This window comes from Eretmochelys imbricata, chromosome 7 (genome assembly GCF_965152235.1).
Source record: "Eretmochelys imbricata isolate rEreImb1 chromosome 7, rEreImb1.hap1, whole genome shotgun sequence".
In the NCBI taxonomy this organism is placed as follows: Eukaryota; Metazoa; Chordata; order Testudines; family Cheloniidae; genus Eretmochelys; species Eretmochelys imbricata.
The window spans coordinates 55651848-55670557 of NC_135578.1; the positions used below are offsets into that span (position 1 = coordinate 55651848).

The 18710-nt window shown below is 48.9% G+C and overlaps 1 protein-coding gene across 5 annotated transcripts in view; it reads left to right on the forward strand.

The window, feature by feature from the left end:
- The window catches only part of PAX2 (paired box 2), a 99788-nt gene extending 82054 nt beyond the window's left edge, over window positions 1-17734 (forward strand). For 3 of the 5 annotated variants that reach the window (XM_077821372.1, XM_077821368.1, XM_077821370.1), the window contains 3 exons: window positions 7438-7539; window positions 16013-16099; window positions 17594-17670. In XM_077821372.1, the coding sequence (XP_077677498.1) occupies window positions 7438-7539; window positions 16013-16099; window positions 17594-17670 (266 nt within the window). Of the gene's footprint in view, window positions 1-7437; window positions 7540-16012; window positions 16100-17593 lie in introns of all 5 variants that reach the window. The other 2 variants (XM_077821371.1, XM_077821369.1) reach the window with 1 other exon arrangement.
- The last annotated feature ends 976 nt before the right edge of the window (window positions 17735-18710 follow it).

The following is an 18710-nucleotide window of genomic DNA, read 5'->3' on the forward strand; positions in this document are numbered from 1 at the left end:
TCTCTCCAGTTATGTGAGAGATGCTCAGCTTCTATGCTGCTGAGTTGCCATGCAAATCTCCAGGCTACAAAGGTAGGGAGTGATCACGCTTGACCACAGTGCACTTGGTACAGGTACCTGGGCACTAATTCACCACATTTGTCATTTTGCACTGAAATGTGTCATATACTTGTGTCCTCACTGCAGACAAACTTATTGCAAAGAGGTCCCAGTGCTCAGGGTTCCTTGCTGTCCATAAAGGTTCCAGAGCCCTGGAGGAGACCATACATAGCAAATTTGCCTTTTTGACTACCAGCAAACCTATTTGAGACAGATGTGCTGGAGGCAGACATGTTGGGGATCGTATGGTGCACTCAGAATAAGCAGCACTCAGAGATAGAAACTCTCCCCTCTCTCACCACTTAGACAGGTGCTATAACCTAGCATCGATTCGGGCACCTGAAGTTGATGAGGCCCATCCAGGTGATGAGAGAGTCTGAAAGACTTTGCCATCTATCACATGCCTAACTGTACAAACCAAGGTCACCCAAGCTGACTCACCTATATGCCCCTGGCAATACCTGCCATGATGGCAGAGTGATTCCATTCATTGACATGAGGGTAGATGGTTTGCCATGTCAAACTTGGATTGGGCCTGAGCCCATCATACAGTCTTCTCTTCCAGATTTTCTGACACTTGCCTCATTCTTGAGGGCACAAACGACCATGGGTGCTAGGCTATAGCCACATTTTAGATCTTTGAGCTGGGTGAGTCCCTGACAGAGACACCTAGGTTGGGAGCCCAGGGTATCAGTCTGGTAACCTACCTCCCTGAGAACTAGGTTCTACCTGGGTCTTCACTGAGTACTCTGTTGGTCAATTTGACCTGGCCCATTTCTGCCACATCTGGGTTTCCCATTCAGAAGTTTCTCAATGGAGATATACCATACTCCACCAAGGAACCCTAGCTTGGGTCTGAGATGACACAGCAGTGACTTCTCCTAGGGAAAAGGGTTTTGGCAACACATCGCCATCCACCCTGACCCCACAGAGAGGATGGAGGAGCAGGAAGGACAGTCCAGAAGCTTCAGAGCATCCTTCTCCCATCCCTGCCTCCTGCACTGCTTCCCTCCACACCCCATCCTCTCCTGATTGCCTCTTCTTGCATCCCACTCCCCGCACCCTCCTATGCGTCCCTCTCGCATTTGGAAAGTGCCCAGTGCAAACAGTGCCACCTCTACCTTCTACTTCCTATGTTGTTGTTATTCCCTCTAACGCGCAGGTGGGCAAAGTACAGACCGCGGGCCACATCCAGCCCACGGGCCCGTCCTGCCTGGCCCTTGAGCTCCTGGCCAGGGAGGCTAGCCTCCGGCCGCTCCCCTGCTGTCCCCGCTACCCTGCAGCCACACCAGCAGTGCGGCTGGCTCCGGCCGGGCGGCGGGGCTGCGAGCTCCTGCTGCTCTGAGCTGCATGGTAAGGGGGTGGGGAGCGCGGGGGTTGGATAAGGGACAGGAGGTCCCAGGGGGCAGTCAGGGGACAGGGAACAGGAGGGGTTGGATAGGGGGTGGGGTCCCGCGGGATGGTTAGGGGGCGGGGGTGTGGATAAGGGTCAGGGCAGTCACAGGACAGGGAGCAGGGGTGGTTGGATAGGGGGTGGGGTTCCAGGGAGTCAGTTAGGGGCGGGGGTCCCGGGAGGGGGCAGTCAGAGGATAAGGAGTGGGGGGGTTGGATGGGTTGGAGGATTGAGGGGGGCAGATAGGGGGTGGGGGCCAGGCTGATTGGGGACGGACAGCCTTCCTTACCCAGCCCTCCATACAGTTTCATACCGCGATGTGGCCCTCGGGCCAAAAAGTTTGCCCACCCCTGCTCTAATGTCTCCCTTTTCATCAATGTTTGCATTGTTAAAATCTCTATTCCTCATTTTCTGGCTCTTTTGAAGACCTCCCAGTAGGAGACCAGAGAGCAAAACAGTATTGTGAGCTCTCTTGGTCCAAGCTTTAATGCAGCCTCATGGTGCTTCTGAGTTCTGTGTCTCTCCAAGCCCAAGCTATCTCCAGCAATGCTCCTCTAGTTGCACATTGGACAAGCAGCCTCTGGAGCAGAGCACGGTGAAATGTTTCAGGAGATGCAGGTTCCTTCAGTATCTCTCTGCCTTCAGGCCAGGCAGGGAACTGTAGATGGGAGAAAGCTCAAGGTTCCGCTCTCTAGCTCAGAGCCACAGTTGAGTCGAGGGCTCCGTTTTGATCACTCAGGAGGTTCCTGGGTTGCGGGAATGGCCTGGCAATGTGGGCTTGTCAGAAATCAGACAGCAATCTGACTTTGTCATTGACCTGTGAGCTCAGGTGGGTGATGAGCAGTGTTCCCTCTATTTTTTTACATCCATGTGCAGAATGAATTTTGTTCTGTGCACCAGTCTGGAGATGATGTGTGGTGGGGGTGGGGCTGAGGGGTTCAGAGTGTGGGAGGGGGCTCAGGGTTGGGGCAGAAGATTGGGGTGTGTGGGGGTGAGGGCTCTGGCTGGGGGTGCAGGCTCTGGAGTGGGGCTGGGGATGAGGTGATTGGGGTGCTGGAGGCGGCTCAGGTCTGGGACAGAGGGTTGGGGGGTGTGTGGGGGTCTGAAGGGGGTGTACCTAGATCTGGGTGTGCCTAGATCTGGTGTGATTTGTGGGGAGGTGCGGGCTCTGTGGTGCAGCTGGGAGTGAGGGGTTCAGGGCTGGGGAAGAGGTTTGGGGTGTGGGAGAGGGTGCGGGCTCCGGCTGGGGGTGTGGGCTCTGTGGTGAGGCCAGGGATGAGGGGTTTGGGATGCAGGCTGCCCTGAGGCTGTGGCAGTGAGAGAGGACTCCCCCCAGCCTTCTCTCGCCACAGCAGCTCGGGGCCAGGTAAGAGGTGCCTCTCCCCGGCCATGGCAGCTCCGGCAGGCCTGGGCTGGGCCAGACCAGGAGAGGGGTTCCTCTCCCCAGCAGGTCTGGCGGGCCTGGGCTGGGCCGGGCCGGGGGAGAGAAGGGGCTCCTCTCCCTGGCAGCTCCAGCGGGCCTGGGCTGGGCTGGGCTGGGCCAGGCAACAGGCTCCCGCAGCTCTGATGGCGTTGGGCTGGGCTGGGCCGGGCCGGGCTGGGTTGGCAGACGGGCTCCTCTCCCCGGAAACTCCAGTGGCGCTGGGTTGCGCTGGGCTGGGCCGGGCCGGTGGATGGGCTCCTGTCCCCGGCAGCTTCTGCAGGCTTGCGCTGGGTCAAGCTGAGGAAGGGGCTCCTCTCCCTGGCAGCTCTGGCGAGCCTGGGCTGGGCTGGGTGAGGGGTGCCTCTCCCTGCCTGCATAGTGGCCATGCAGCTTACAGGGAACTTAGGTGATGAGCCTGTTTGCGCACTGACACTGGAAGCAGTTTGTATGCAGGGCATGCTCAGGGCTCCACTGCAGAACCCTTATTCCCCTTGCCGTTCTCTTTATTTGAGTAGTCCCACTGATGTCAGTGAGTGTTCACCACCCTGAAAAAAGGTTCCTCAATGGGGCCATTGATGTTTTTTGAGAGGCAACCAAAACACCATCTAAAGAACTAGGCAGCTTTATCCCCCGTGACCCCAGAGTGTCACAGGTTCTACCAATCTACAACCAAGTGAAACCCCAGCAAAGTAAAGCAGGGCCCCTATGTGATGTCAGCAGAGAAACCCACGGAGAAATGCTGATGTGTAATCTGGTCTGATTCCACCACAGCCAAGATGGTGGCACCGTCTGCATCACCACACTGACCGAGATGGAGGAGAGCTGTCACCTTCTTTTTCCAGGTTGGCACTGTTGAAGGAGTCTTAGGGAATTAGGTGTCCAACTCCCACTGTATTTTCCACATGTGGGTGTGAATGTAGGCTGGGGGCTGTGCTTACATCTGGGTATGAATGTGAGGGTGGGGATGCCTATACTTGGATGTGAATCTGAAGGGGGTGTACCTAGATCTGAGTGTGCCTAGATCTGGGTGTGAATCTGAAGCGGGTGTACCTAGATCTGGGTGTGCCTAGATCTGGGTGTGAATCTGAAGGGGGTGTACCTAGATCTGGGTGTGCCTAGATCTGGGTGTGAATCTGAAGGGGGTGTACCTAGATCTGAGTGTGCCTAGATCTGGGTGTGAATCTGAAGGGGGTGTACCTAGATCTGTGTGTGCCTAGATCTGGGTGTGAATCTGAAGGGGGTGTACCTAGATCTGGGTGTGCATCTGAAGGGGGTGTACCTAGATCTGGGTGTGAATCTGAAGGGGGTGTACCTAGATCTGGGTGTGCCTAGATCTGGTGTGATTTGTGTGCATGTGCCTGCGTGCCCACATCTGAGTAGGAATGTCAGTGTGTATGTCCTTCACCTGCCACGGCAGCATTTTAGTACAGGGATGTCAAGCCTAGAGTTCTCCACCATTTTTCAGTGACATTTTTCCCCACTTGACACCTGCTATAATGTGCCAGGCTGCTCAGCCTGGGAAAGCCCAGTGAGTCCGAAGCCTGGATGCTCCAGTGTACACACAATTCTCCCCCGAGGGAGAGGATGAAAAAAAGAACAACCCACACATGACAGATGCTAGTTATATTGCTTAATCATAGAATATCAGGGTTGGAAGGGACCCCTGAAGGTCATCTAGTCCAACCCCGTGCTCAAAGCAGGACCAATCCCCAACTAAATCATCCCAGCCAGGGCTTTGTCAAGCCTGACCTTAAAAACTTCTAAGGAAGGAGATTCCACCACCTCCCTAGGTAACACATTCCAGTGTTTCACCACCCTCCTAGTGAAAAAGTTTTTCCTAATATCCAACCTAAACCTCCCCCACTGCAACTTGAGACCATTACTCCTCGTTCTGTCATCAGCTACCACTGAGAACAGTCTAGATCCATCCTCTTTGGAACCCTCTTTCAGGTAGTTGAAAGCAGCTATCAAATCCCCCATCAGTCTTCTCTTCCGCAGACTAAACAATCCCAGTTCCCTCAGCCTATCCTCATAAGTCATGTGTTCCAGTCCCCTAATCATTTTTGTTGCCCTCCGCTGGACGTTTTCCAATTTTTCCACATCCTTCTTGTAGTGTGGGGCCCAAAAGTGGACACAGTACTCCAGATGAGGCCTCACCAATATCGAATAGAGAGGAACAATCATGTCCCTCGATCTGCTGGCAATGCCCCTACTTATATATCCCAAAATGCCATTGGCCTTCTTGGCAACAAGGGCACACTGTTGACTCATATCCAGCTTCTCGTCCACTGTGACCCCTAGGTACTTTTCTGCCGAACTGCTGCCTAGCCATTCGGTCCCTAGTCTGTAGCGGTGCATTGGATTCTTCTGTCCTAAGTGCAGGACTCTGCACTTGTCCTTGTTGAACCTCATCAGATTTCTTTTGGCCCAATCCTCTAATTTGTCTAGGTCCCTCTGTATCCTATCCCTACCCTCCAGTGTATCTACCTCTCCTCCCAGTTTAGTGTCATCTGCAAAGTTGCTGAGGGTGCAATCCACACCATCCTCCAGATCATTTATGAAGATATTGAACAAAACCGGCCCGAGGACCAACCCTTGGGGCACTCCACTTGATACCGGCTGCCAACTAGACATGCAGCCATTGATCACTACCCGTTGAGCCTGACAATCTAGCCAACTTTCTATCCACCTTAAAGTCCATTCATCCAGCCCATACTTCTTTAACTTGCTGGCAAGAATACTGTGGGAGACCATGTCAAAAGCTTTGCTAAAGTCAAGGAACAACACGTCCACTGCTTTCCCCTCATCCACAGAGCCAGTTATCTCGTCATAATGCATGACTGGAAATCACTAGGGTACCACTAGGGTACCACCGTGATGAGGGTGGGATAAGAACCTATAGAATAGAAGAGAATAGAATGGCATGATGCACTCTTAGGCATCACCTCTGGGGGATGGACAGAGTGCAGCAGAACCAACACACCAATTCCCACCATCAAGGGTGAGGCGAGACGGCAATGGGTGAGGACCCTCTCAAGGGACAGACCAAGGTTTGCATTTCTTCTTATTTTAACCAGTCTGGTTCACCAATCACTAATCAAAGCCCAAAAGCTGTGACACTGATTCTACCCACCACACCCTAGAGAGAACTCACCCTCTGCTGGGAAGTAGGGTTCATTTCCTCTGAGTGCCGGGTGTAAGGCTGGTTCCAAGACCCAGTCCACAGATTTCACTTCTCCCATAAGCTGAGCTGAAACAGTGGGCCTGGTTTTCCTTACATTTACATACACCAGTGCTACTGTGTTGACTTCCGGGGAGGTTGCTGGTCCTGATTCACATGGGCACAGATGAAGGAGAATTGGGACCCAGATCTCCAAACAGAACAGAGAATGGATTTAACAAGGCAGCAGCCAACGGCACAAGCTCCATGGCAAGCTACAGCTCAGTAGAGGAATCTGGAGGGCTGGTGTGGGCTGCGGGCTCAGTAGGTAGCAGAGGAGGTTGAGCTGGTAAGATCCCAGCAGCTGTGGGGAAAGGACTGTCTTAATTTATTTAGAGGGATTTTTATTTTGGTTTTGGCTTGAAACTCCCAGCAGCTTCTGAGATGATTTTACTTCATTTAAATGCAATGAGCACTCACAGCAAAATTCCCTTCTTGCTGGCCCGCTTTCAGGCGAACCAATGAGGACATGCCTCTGGCAGCAAGCAAGGACCCCACAGCTGCACTTAGGGTGAAAAATAAACCCCTATCATCTACTGGCCTATGCCCCTCTCCTCCTGCACCCATCCCCATGCCCATCCCCTGGAGCGGAAGGCGTCCTTGACTCTGGGGCTTGCAAAAGAACCAGTGAAACTTGTATCTGTGACAGAAGTAAAGAGGGAATCAAATTAAAACCCCAGGTCCTATTTTTTATTTGTATGACAGCAGCACCTAGAGGGGCCCCATTGTGCTAGGTATTGTGCACGTGTGGGAAGAGAGTCCCTGCCCCAAAGAGCTTATAGCCTAGACGGACAAATAGTGGGAGGGGAAACAGAGACACAGAGAAGTGAAGTGACTTGCCCAAGGATGCACAGTGGCAGAGCTAGGAATGGAAGATAGGTCTCCTGACAGCTCTAGGCACTGGACCATGCCACCTCTCTCTGCCTGCATCACGTGCAGGAGCTCAGCTACTCCAGTGATGAATGTGGTAGAACTTCCTATGCAGCTTAGATTTGCTTCGATTAGGTTAAATAGATCCAAGCTGCCCAAGAGGCTTTGGTGTGTACTATGGGACGAAATGAATAACTCTGAGCCTTGAAGAGGCTCCTTTTCAGTGCCCTCTTTGCAGCTTGGACTCAAAAGCATCAAGGTCTCCAAAACAAAATCTTCCAATGAAAAGGAAAGTCAGAGGTCCCAGGCAGAGTGGTTTGCCCAAGAGGCTCCTGGCCACTTGGTGTGGACAAAGGAGACACCAGTTCTGTGCTGAAGGATCTCAGTTCAAGACACTGCTCATCCTCTGTCCCCACTTCCTTCTCTCTCCAGGTCGTGACATGGCGAGCACCACCTTGCCCGGTTACCCACCCCATGTCCCACCGACTGGACAGGGCAGCTACCCAACCTCAACTCTCGCAGGAATGGTACCTGGTAAGTCAATGACAAAAGCATTTGTGTTGTGCTTAGCCAGTGTATAGGCCTTGATCATTCTGCTCAGGCACTGGAGTGTTCTGCTAACGCTCTAAATCCCTTCCCATCAGTGTCTCTGCTGCCCTTAAAGCCCTGCCTGCTACCCATGGCTCACAGTCAAACATAATGCACTACCCACTGCCCATGAAAACTGATTCATCACAGCTAAGGGCAACTAGCTATCTATAACCTATGGTAATTAATTAATCTTAATATTCATTAACAATCATAGTTAACTTCCAACTGTCCATGTAAATTATTATCCACTATTCATGGCTCATAATAATTAACTACCCACCTGCCTAGGGTAACGAGCTATCTTTTTTCCAAGCCCAGGACAGCTAAGGACCAGATGCCAATGGTAACTTAATATCTACAGCCATGGGTGGCTACAGTGCTACAACCTAGACTCACTAAGAACCCGTTGCCCACATACCAGGAATAAGTAGCACAGTTCAAGGAAAACTACTTATTATAACAACCCAAGGGCTAACCAGCCACCCCCAGTCTGACTGCTCTTATCCACAGCCACTAACCACAGAATAAGGATATCTAGCTACCTGCTCCATGCATCCGAGAGACAAATGGCTCTCTGCTACCCATTGGCTAGGGATAAATATCTTCACTCAGCACATGCATGCCTAACTTGTACTGCCTGCTGCTCACAGAAAGGCCAACTAGCCACTGCCCAGACCCCAGGAATAGCTAGCTAAGGGGCTGATCTGGTAAACGTTATTGAGCATACTGCTAGTCATTGGGGCTAGTCACAACATTGAGCACTATCACTGACAATAAATGTGTGCAGGTCTGAGCTCTAATACCCTTAATTGACTAATCCCTGATTATATCCCTAGAGGTACTGGCTAGTAGTAGTACTCTTCTCTGCCTAGGGCTAACAAACTACCCACTGCTCTAAGATAACTGGGGATATACTTGTAAGATTATAGGATCAGGAAAAGTGATAGGGTCAGATTCTGGCTCCCACTCCAGCCCCTTGCACCACTCCAGCCCCTTTGCACCACTACAGCAGCGCAAGGGGGCTGCAAAGTTTGCCCTGCCAGCTATCTGTGTGTTGAAATGTCCAAGTAGTTCAGAGCCAGCATCATTCAGAACAGCCCCAAACCTGCTCTAAGTTGTGCCAAGGGCTGGCTTGGCCCCCAGCTGGTTCGAGAGCGAGGGGAACACAAAGGTGATGTATAGCAGTCAAAAACCAGTCATAATGGGTGAATTCAGGTAACCACATATTTAAAGCTTATAACCAGTTTATGCTTAAAGCAGTGTTGCCGTGCCTTCTCTGCTATTTTAATCCAAATTAAGAACACACCTCTTTCTGCAGTGTAGACATATGCTTAGTAACCCACAGGAGTTTATTTAAGAAGTAATTCTCCTTGAGGCACTCGATACTAGTGACTACTGTATAATGAAGTTCATCATCTCCATTGCAGAGATCATACCAAAAACTAGCTTTGGGACAGTCCGCTTTAGAAAATGTGCATTTGACAACAATGAGGAAGCTAGTCAGAGAGACCCTTAAGTCAAGGGTAAGGGAATTCAGCTCATTCATATGACAACAGAGTTGACACCCAGAGCATGCAGACACCCAAACAAAGAATGGAAGCAGGAAGGTAAGGGGAAAAAAACAGGCTAGTTAAATTACAATGTGTAAAACAGGTTTCAGAGTAGCAGCCATGTTAATCTGTATCCGCAAAAAGAAAAGGAGGTCTTGTGGCACCTTAGAGACTAACAAATTTATTTGAGCATAAGCTTTCATGAGCTACAACTCACTTCATCGGAAATTATTCAAGCCAAATAGGTGTCCTTCTGAAAATGAAAATCCAACCATGTTGGGGCTTAAGCCAATCTGAGGGTTAGGAAGAAATTTTTCCTGGGACCTACTTGGACATGCCTCTCTATGAAGTGCCAGGTGCTGGCCACTTGCAGTCACAGGATACTGGACTGGATGGATGGACCACTGGTCTGGCAATTCCTGTATTCCAGTCCAACTGGAGCCAACATAACTGTGTTCCATAGAACATAAGATAGATGTTGATAGGCCTAATGGGGAATGTGAAGTGAAAACATCCAGAGACTTAGATACAAATAGCAGGAACTCTTTAAGTGTATCAGAAACAGGCAGTGTGTAAGAGAAGGTTCCCTGCTGACCAATCGGAGAACATCTTTGTGGTATGTAATCAAATGTGCCGAAATGCCAGAGAGCTGCATCGTTCAGGTGCTTTGAACATCCACTCCACTGCAGGGATCTTGAGGCTAGGTCCTCACCACTGGAGCCTCTTTGGGTCCTCCCTGATTTACTGCTTCCTTGTTAAGCTGCCATGATGCAGATGTCAGAGCACAGATGTGACTCTGTGGTTGGACATGAAGTGCAGATGTATGGCCTAAACTTAGAAATGAATCATAAGAGACAACATAGACTTCTGTGAAGAAAGGTTCAGATTCAGTGGATTTCATTCAGGATCCAAAGGGACACACATGGAATTTCTGTCCTGCAGGAAATTCCAACATTTTAAAATTTGTTTTTATCTCAAATTGGGACAAAAAATCAAAATATTGAAATATTTGGTGGAACAAAATATTCCAAAATATTTTGATGCAGTAACATTGAAACAAAGCATTTTGATAATACCAAATTCTTAGTTTCAATAATATATGTCAAAGCAAAATAAAACAAAAGAAGAAAGTTAAACGAAAGAAGAAAGTTAAAATGAAATGAGAAAGTTGAAACAAAACAAGGAAGTCTAAACGAAATACTCAATTTTGAATCATTGTGAAACTTGTCTGTTGAAAATTTCATTGAAATCTACACATTCCTGTGAAATATTTCAAATTAGTTGAAGCAGCATTTTGAGAAGGAAAACTATTCCATCTAAAAATTTTTGACCAGCTCTAGCCAAATGTATCTCTGTTACATCAGTAAAACCCTGCTGACATCAATGGGTTTGCACTGGTATAACAGAAGGGAGTTTGTCCCCCTTAAAGACACAGAGGCATGTGCAAAATGGGTAATCTGGGGTGCACATATCCCTTTGGCTCATGCAGATGCTGCCTTAAGATATGTCCTGCATTCACAGTCACCTGTTTGCACACATTTCACAGCTGCAACTTAGGCTCACTGGCTCTAGAGATGGATGGAAGCTACTAGGTCACTGAGTGCATCTTCCTGCAAAGGGCAGGAATTGGTCAGTCAAAGGAGGATTAATCAGACATTACTTTAATGTTATGCTGGATCTGAGCATGTTCCAGGCTTGGGAGGCTTGTGCTCAAGTGACAGGACACCTTCGATCCCTGTCTCCCTTCCCCCTCTTTCTTAGAGAAGCTGTCAGCCCCAACCTCAATCCCTTTGCCTGCTGGAGTCACTCTGCAAACCCTCTAGAGGACTCTCCAAAAGGAGAAGGGGTTCAGAGAGAGCAGCATGGAGCCTGCAGAGGGCTGGTAGCAGCAACGGGGGGAGCATTAAACAGAATCCAATGCTGATGAGGAAATTACACTTGTTTCATTAGCAATCGGGAAAGGCAATAGCTCAGTTCTTCTTGGTCACAGTTGAGCTCAAAAGCTCATTATCCTGCTGCATGCATGCTTTCACTCCTCGTCAATAAACACCATTTCCAGTGGCTGCCCTCCATCCTCCCCAGCTCCCCATGGCTGCACCAAGGTGGGGCTCTTTCTCCACTACTTAACCTGTGGTTCAGGATCACAGTAACAGTTTAGGATGACAACAGAGGAGAGAGAGCGAGAGAAGCCTTGAAATATCAGAATTTTGCTCTCCCCTGCAGCCATACTGAGACATGGGCTAGCCAGCTCAGAGCAGAAATGCCTGTCTGGTTGGCCTTTTCCTTCTCTCTGAGCTAGGTTTCTCCCTGGCACAACTCTGCTGAGCAGCTCACTTCAGTGGTGTTACAGCAGGGCCACGCTCTCCCTCTGTGTAGTCTCCCTCTGCCTGCCCCCCATGGCATCCCATGTTCTCTCTAGCAGGGATGTTGTGACTATCCCCCATCTATCCATCAGGGTTTCCAGGGCTGGATGTTTCTGGGTTGGAAGCACATTCAGTGGTTGCCATTATAAAGTCAACATTTGCCAACAGCTCCCACTTGGTAGAATCTGAGAATCTGAACTATTCCCCTATATTTAGGATCTGGTCTACACTAGAAAATTAGGGCATTTTAACTACATCAGTCAAGAGTGTGAAAAATCCACCTCCCTGAGCAGCACTGTTAAGCCGACCTAAGTCCCCATGTAGACAGCACTAGGTTGATGGAAGAATTCTTCCATTGACTTAGCTACCACATCTCAAGGAGGTGGATTACCAATATTGACGGGAAACCCCTCCCATCGGCGTAGGTAGTGTCTACACTGAAGAGCTACAACAGTACAGCTGTTACATTTCAAGTGCAGACAAGCCCTCAGAGTAAGAACTACTGTAACTGCAGTACCTCAGATCCCAGAGATGGGAGGATGGAAGAGGGGTATAGCTCTTGACAAAAGTTGACCTTTTTATGGTGACTACTTTATGCTATTATTCTGAATTGCTTAGAAAACCCAATAGAACCTTATCAAGGGTAAATCATTGTAGCTGTGTTGACTCCATGGACTCAGTTTCCACCAGCAGAGAATATGGCCCATTGGCTCTAATGCTCCCGAGAAGGAAGCACTGGCAGAGATTAGAAAATAATGAATTGAAATCTCTTTGATAATTGTGTCCGAGGCATTCCATGTACTTTGCTTTATTGCCTTTAACCTCCATGCTATGGATCTCTATTAGAAGGTCTGGATGCTTTCTACACTGATTGTTTCTCTACCAAGGACTCTGGTCCCTACAGAGAATAGCTGGCAAGTTATTATCAGACTCTACAGACCAGGCACCATGGCCACTTTGTTCTTTTCCCACTGTCAAAGTTCAGACCTATGTTTAATGTCATTTGAGTGCATTACATAGGCTCTCGGCTGGCATTGCTCTTTCCCAGCCTGCCTGCAGTTTCATTAAAGAGAGGTGATGATCAGACAAGTATCTATTTTAAAATGCCATCTCCTTACTCAACAGATTCATAGATTTTAAGATCAGAAGGGACCATTATGATCACCCATAGAATCATAGAATCATAGAATCATAGAATATCAGGGTTGGAAGGGACCCCTGAAGGTCATCTAGTCCAACCCCCTGCTTGAAGCAGGACCAATTCCCAGTTAAATCATCCCAGCCAGGGCTTTGTCAAGCCTGACCTTAAAAACTTCCAAGGAAGGAGATTCCACCACCTCCCTAGGCAACGCATTCCAGTGTTTCACCACCCTCTTAGTGAAAAAGTTTTTCCTAATATCCAATCTAAACCTCCCCCACTGCAACTTGAGACCATTACTCCTCGTTCTGTCATCTGCTACCATTGAGAACAGTCTAGAGCCATCCTCTTTGGAACCCCCTTTCAGGTAGTTGAAAGCAGCTATCAAATCCCCCCTCATTCTTCTCTTCTGCAGGCTAAACAATCCCAGCTCCCTCAGCCTCTCCTCATAAGTCATGTGTTCTAGACCCCTAATCATTTTTGTTGCCCTTCGCTGGACTCTCTCCAATTTATCCACATCCTTCTTGTAGTGTGGGGCCCAAAACTGGACACAGTACTCCAGATGAGGCCTCACCAATGTCGAATAGAGGGGGACGATCACGTCCCTCGATCTGCTCGCTATGCCCCTACTTATACATCCCAAAATGCCATTGGCCTTCTTGGCAACAAGGGCACACTGCTGACTCATATCCAGCTTCTCGTCCACTGTCACCCCTAGGTCCTTTTCCGCAGAACTGCTGCCTAGCCATTCGGTCCCTAGTCTGTAGCGGTGCATTGGATTCTTCCGTCCTAAGTGCAGGACCCTGCACTTATCCTTATTGAACCTCATCAGATTTCTTTTGGCCCAATCCTCCAATTTGTCTAGGTCCTTCTGTATCCTATCCCTCCCCTCCAGCGTATCTACCACTCCTCCCAGTTTAGTATCGTCCGCAAATTTGCTGAGAGTGCAATCCACACCATCCTCCAGATCATTTATGAAGATATTGAACAAAACCGGCCCCAGGACCGACCCCTGGGGCACTCCACTTGACACCGGCTGCCAACTAGACATGGAGCCATTGATCACTACCCGTTGAGCCCGACAATCTAGCCAGCTTTCTACCCACCCTATAGTGCATTCATCCAGCCCATACTTCCTTAACTTGCTGACAAGAATACTGTGGGAGACCGTGTCAAAAGCTTTGCTAAAGTCAAGAAACAATACATCCACTGCTTTCCCTTCATCCACAGAACCAGTAATCTCATCATAAAAGGTGATTAGATTAGTCAGGCATGACCTTCCCTTGGTGAATCCATGCTGGCTGTTCCTGATCACTTTCCTCTCATGCAAGTACTTCAAGATTGATTCTTTGAGGACCTGCTCCATGATTTTTCCAGGGACTGAGGTGAGGCTGACTGGCCTGTAGTTCCCAGGATCCTCCTTCTTCCCTTTTTTAAAGATTGGCACTACATTAGCCTTTTTCCAGTCATCCGGGACTTCCCCGGTTCGCCACGAGTTTTCAAAGATAATGGCCAATGGCTCTGCAATCACAGCCGCCAATTCCTTCAGCACTCTCGGATGCAACTCGTCCGGCCCCATGGACTTGTGCACGTCCAGCTTTTCTAAATAGTCCCTAACCACCTCTATCTCCACAGAGGGCTGGCCATCTCTTCCCCATTTTGTGATGCCCAGCGTAGCAGTCTGGGAGCTGACCTTGTTAGTGAAAACAGAGGCAAAAAAAGCATTGAGTACATTAGCTTTTTCCACATCCTCTGTCACTAGGTTGCCTCCCTCATTCAGTAAGGGGCCCACACTTTCCTTGGCTTTCTTCTTGTTGCCAACATACCTGAAGAAACCCTTCTTGTTACTCTTGACATCTCTCGCTAGCTGCAGCTCCAGGTGCGATTTGGCCCTCCTGATTTCATTCCTACATGCCCGAGCAATATTTTTATACTCTTCCCTGGTCATATGTCCAACCTTCCACTTCTTGTAAGCTTCTTTTTTATGTTTAAGACCCAGTCTGACTTCAACATATGTCTTCCAGTCATATCTTCTCAGTTGCAAATTCATGAGCCCTGAAGAGCCCATATAGCTACGGGAGGTGCACTGGGTGCTCTTCTGAGGCGAAGCTGTAAAATTTGGATCCTGGTCCAGATTTCCAGCATTTCACAGAGTTCATAGTCATGTTGGTTTGGGCCCATCTTAGGCAAAGATGAAGAGACAAAGAGAACCCAGTTCACCTTTCAAACCCAAGCAGCATCCATTGCACTAGCAATTGGAAAAAGCACCTTTTGACTTGTAACCTGAGCAAGTTTTGTATGGAAGTCGTAGAATCATAGGACTGGAATGGACCTTGAGAGGTCATCTAGTCCAGTGCCCTGCACTCATGGCAGGACTAAGTATTATCTAGACCATTCCTGACAGGCGTTTGTCTAACCTGCTCTTAAAAATCTCCAATGATGAAGATTCCACAACCTCCCTAGACAATTTATTCCAGTGCTTAAGCACCCTGACAGTTAGGAATTTTTTCCTAATGTCCAACCTAAACCTCCCTTGCTGCAATTTAAGCCCATTGCTTCTTGTTCTATCCTCAGAGGTTAAGAAGAACAACTCTTCTCCCTCCTCCTTGTTACAACTTTTTATGTACTTGAGAGAGTCATTGAGAGAATGTCAATGGGGCGCCCATCACATCCGAGCCACTCTTGTGGCTTGGATGATGCTATGGAGGGGGGAGGAAAGAAAGGGCTGTGCATGCATATTCCACTCTGCAGTTCATATATAGCATTTCCCCTCACCTCCCTGTGAAGTGCTTCTGATGACCACCACCCATGATTTCCTCCTTAATAAACTTCCCCATTTCACAACCCCCAGCATCCTACTAAGAACAAAACTGACCAACGTGAGTTGCTGTTGGCAGTGTTGCCAATTCCTGTGGTTTTATCATGAGTCTTGCAATATTTGGTGTTTCTTTTAAAGGCCCAGCTCCTGGAGCCATGGGATTAGGTGTGGCTCTTGGCTTTCATTTAAAAAAAAAAAAAGCAAGTTCCTATCCCTCATGGTTGCAGAGCGAAGCTTGAAAATATGACCCCCCTGTGCACCTGCAGATCTGGAAACCAGGTGACAAAGAAAAAGAAACCAATATTTTAAACATTTTAGAAAGATCTTGTGATTTTGAGGGCATGACTCATACTTTTTGACTGTCCAGGGTCAGCAGCATTGCACTGAACATTAAAGAATTGTATATCCTTAAATTGTACTTCCAGGTGGGTAAAGAAACTACATAAACTGGTATGGCCTGGGTCAGACGGACCTAAGCACCAGCTTGGGGGAAGGGTAGAGACATCTCTTTCCCACTGTGTTTCACTTCCCACTTTGTTCCTTGCAGGGAGCGAGTTCTCGGGGAACCCTTACAGTCACCCTCAGTACACGACCTACAACGAGGCCTGGCGATTCAGCAACCCAGCGTTACTAAGTGAGTACCTGCCTGCCCACACACACACACACCCGCCTCGCGCTCCTTCTGTGCGTCTCTTTGTTTTCTTTTCTTTGTTTGTTCGTTTGTTTTCTGAAATGGTCTGCAAGTATCTGGCCAGGCTAAAGGTCTTTCCCTCACTTTTCAGTCTGGCCTCTCAGTGGGTATTTTCATGACATCTATTTTTTCTCCAGCCTGAGGCTGCTCCAAAACTCTACTTCAGATGGGGTCAGAAATCCATTTCAGGTTCTCCTTTCTCCATGGGTTGCACCCACAGTCCATCCCAGATTAGGTCAGAAATCCACTTCAGGTTCTTCTTTCCCCATGGGCTGCACCATTCCAAGGGTGGTCAGCAAGTTCTCCACCCAGGAGCAATGCCCACAATGCCTGGGTCAGTTTGGCTGAGTTTGTCGGTGGCTGGTGTAGTCTGTCCAGCAGGGCTGGAGCCCCACTGAACCTAATGTTCACAGAAAAACTAAAATTTGTCCCGGGTGGCGGGGGGAGAAAAGCCCTAAAACTCTGACCTCTCACACAGCATTTCCTTGTATGGGAACTGGAGATTTATTGTATGTAAAATAAATAAGCTGTGATTATTAACTACATATTCACTAAGGTTTAACAACTGGGTAATAGATACACATTTTATTCCAGTGTTGTTAAACCTCAGCAAATGTGGTCTTAATAATCAATCACTGTTTAACTCCCATCCAATAACCGCCCGGAAGGCTTCTGTTCCAAGTGTGACCAAAATCCCAAGCAATGAAACACAGGACAATTGTTTTGTTTCTCCCCCAGCTGCGTTTGGAGATGGCTCGCAGCTCCATATCACATCTGTTCAGTCAATCCAGCCCCTAGAGGCCTACTGCAGATGAATTGCTGCAGCTCAGGTACGGGGTGCTGCCAGAGTGATACTCACACACTGACCTCTCAGCCCCTGTGCAGAAGGGCAACAGCAACAGGTCCCAAATGTTTTGCCTGCACGCCCCCATTTGGAGACTTATTGATTCCTGCAATGCCAGACAGCAGCAAAGCAACCAAAGAATCCAGGGCCAGGTGCTCATTCTGCAGGGCCTCCACAGGGCCCCAGCAGAAATAGGTGTGCATGCAAGGTGCATGCAAGATCAAGCAGAGGGCGCCATTTGGCAGAGGCGTCATCATATTCAACTGGGATCGCAGTCTCATCTGCTGATGGCACAAACCCAAGTGGGGGCGGGGCCCAGAGCATGGGAACCGCTGGTCTACAGGAACGAGGATTTCCCAGCCCTGGAGAGACCAGCTCTGTTGGGAGCATGATGTGTGGCAATGTATCTTCAGAGAAATACAGCAGTTGGGTGGAAGTGTTGGCCCACCTGCTCCTGGCCACAGGTCTTCCCTTTGGTCCTTCTCCTTTTGTTCTTTACTTTTGTTTCATTTTCTTTTCTTCTTTTTTTTATTTTTATTTTTTTACTGTTTGTCCTTTCAACCAGTCCATTCTTCTCCTGTGTTAACTTTCAGGTTCCCCTTATTATTATAGTGCCACATCCCGAGGCGCTGCACCTCCCACTGCTGCCGCTGCCTATGACCGCCACTAGTTACCATGGAAACCACATGAAACTGCAGGGCGACAGCTTAGGCCTTCATATTGTACCTGTCTGATCAACTTTCTCCATCCCTGGGAAGAGTGAAGAGAACTTCTCCGTCCCCCTCCACGCCCAGCTATCCTTTCCCTTCCCCGCAGAACGTGTTGGATTGAAGCGCTCACGACATCGGACTGAGAAATACGCGTCCCCTGCACTCTGTCCCTCGCCCCAACCTAACTACTTCCATGGGCAGCCGGAAAGGCCTGTGGCCAGCTCACCTGCTGCTGCAGTCCGTCAAACAATCCCAGGCACAGTTCAGCCACGCAAGGCCTCCCTGACTTTGAAGACTGAGGGGAATTCCAGCAATGCAACCTGCCACCCTCGTTTATACAGGACCCTGTTCTCCAGGGAGTGGTAGAGGCAGGGTGAAGCGGGGAGGAAGCCACCTGCAACAAAGTGTTCCCTCGAGAAACTTTCTTCTGTGGTAGAAGCTTCAAAATGCTAACCGACAAGCCTGTTTCAGAGGCCTGAGGGAATGGTCTGGCTAGCATGGGGATGGCAGCACAGAGAGGCAACCCATCTGGCAGTGAAGGAAAGGCCCAAGTGCAACACTCTCCGTTCCCCCCCCACCTCCCGGGTCTCTCTGTGTGCTCCATCCCCACTCTTCCCTTCATGCCTTGGCTTCCTTCAAGGTTCCATTTGAAGGACACACCCGGCATGCTGTGACCTCACAGGGCGGAGTTGGGTTGAAACACACACAAACACGATTTCTGTGACACACAATCAGCTCAGACAGGAGGATGGAGCGACATCAACCAACTGACCGATGAAATGAAGAAATATATAAATAGATATATAAATATAACTGTGTTTTTATGCTTTGTCATGAAGGTCTGTAAAAAGGAAAAAAATGAACAAATCCCCAATTTTCTAAAAAAAAAAAAAATCAACAAAAAAACAAAATAAAAAAAACCCTACAAAAATAAACCCAAATCCCCTCGCCCGAATGGCACACAAGTTCCTCTGATGTTTGATGCTCCCCATTCACTCTT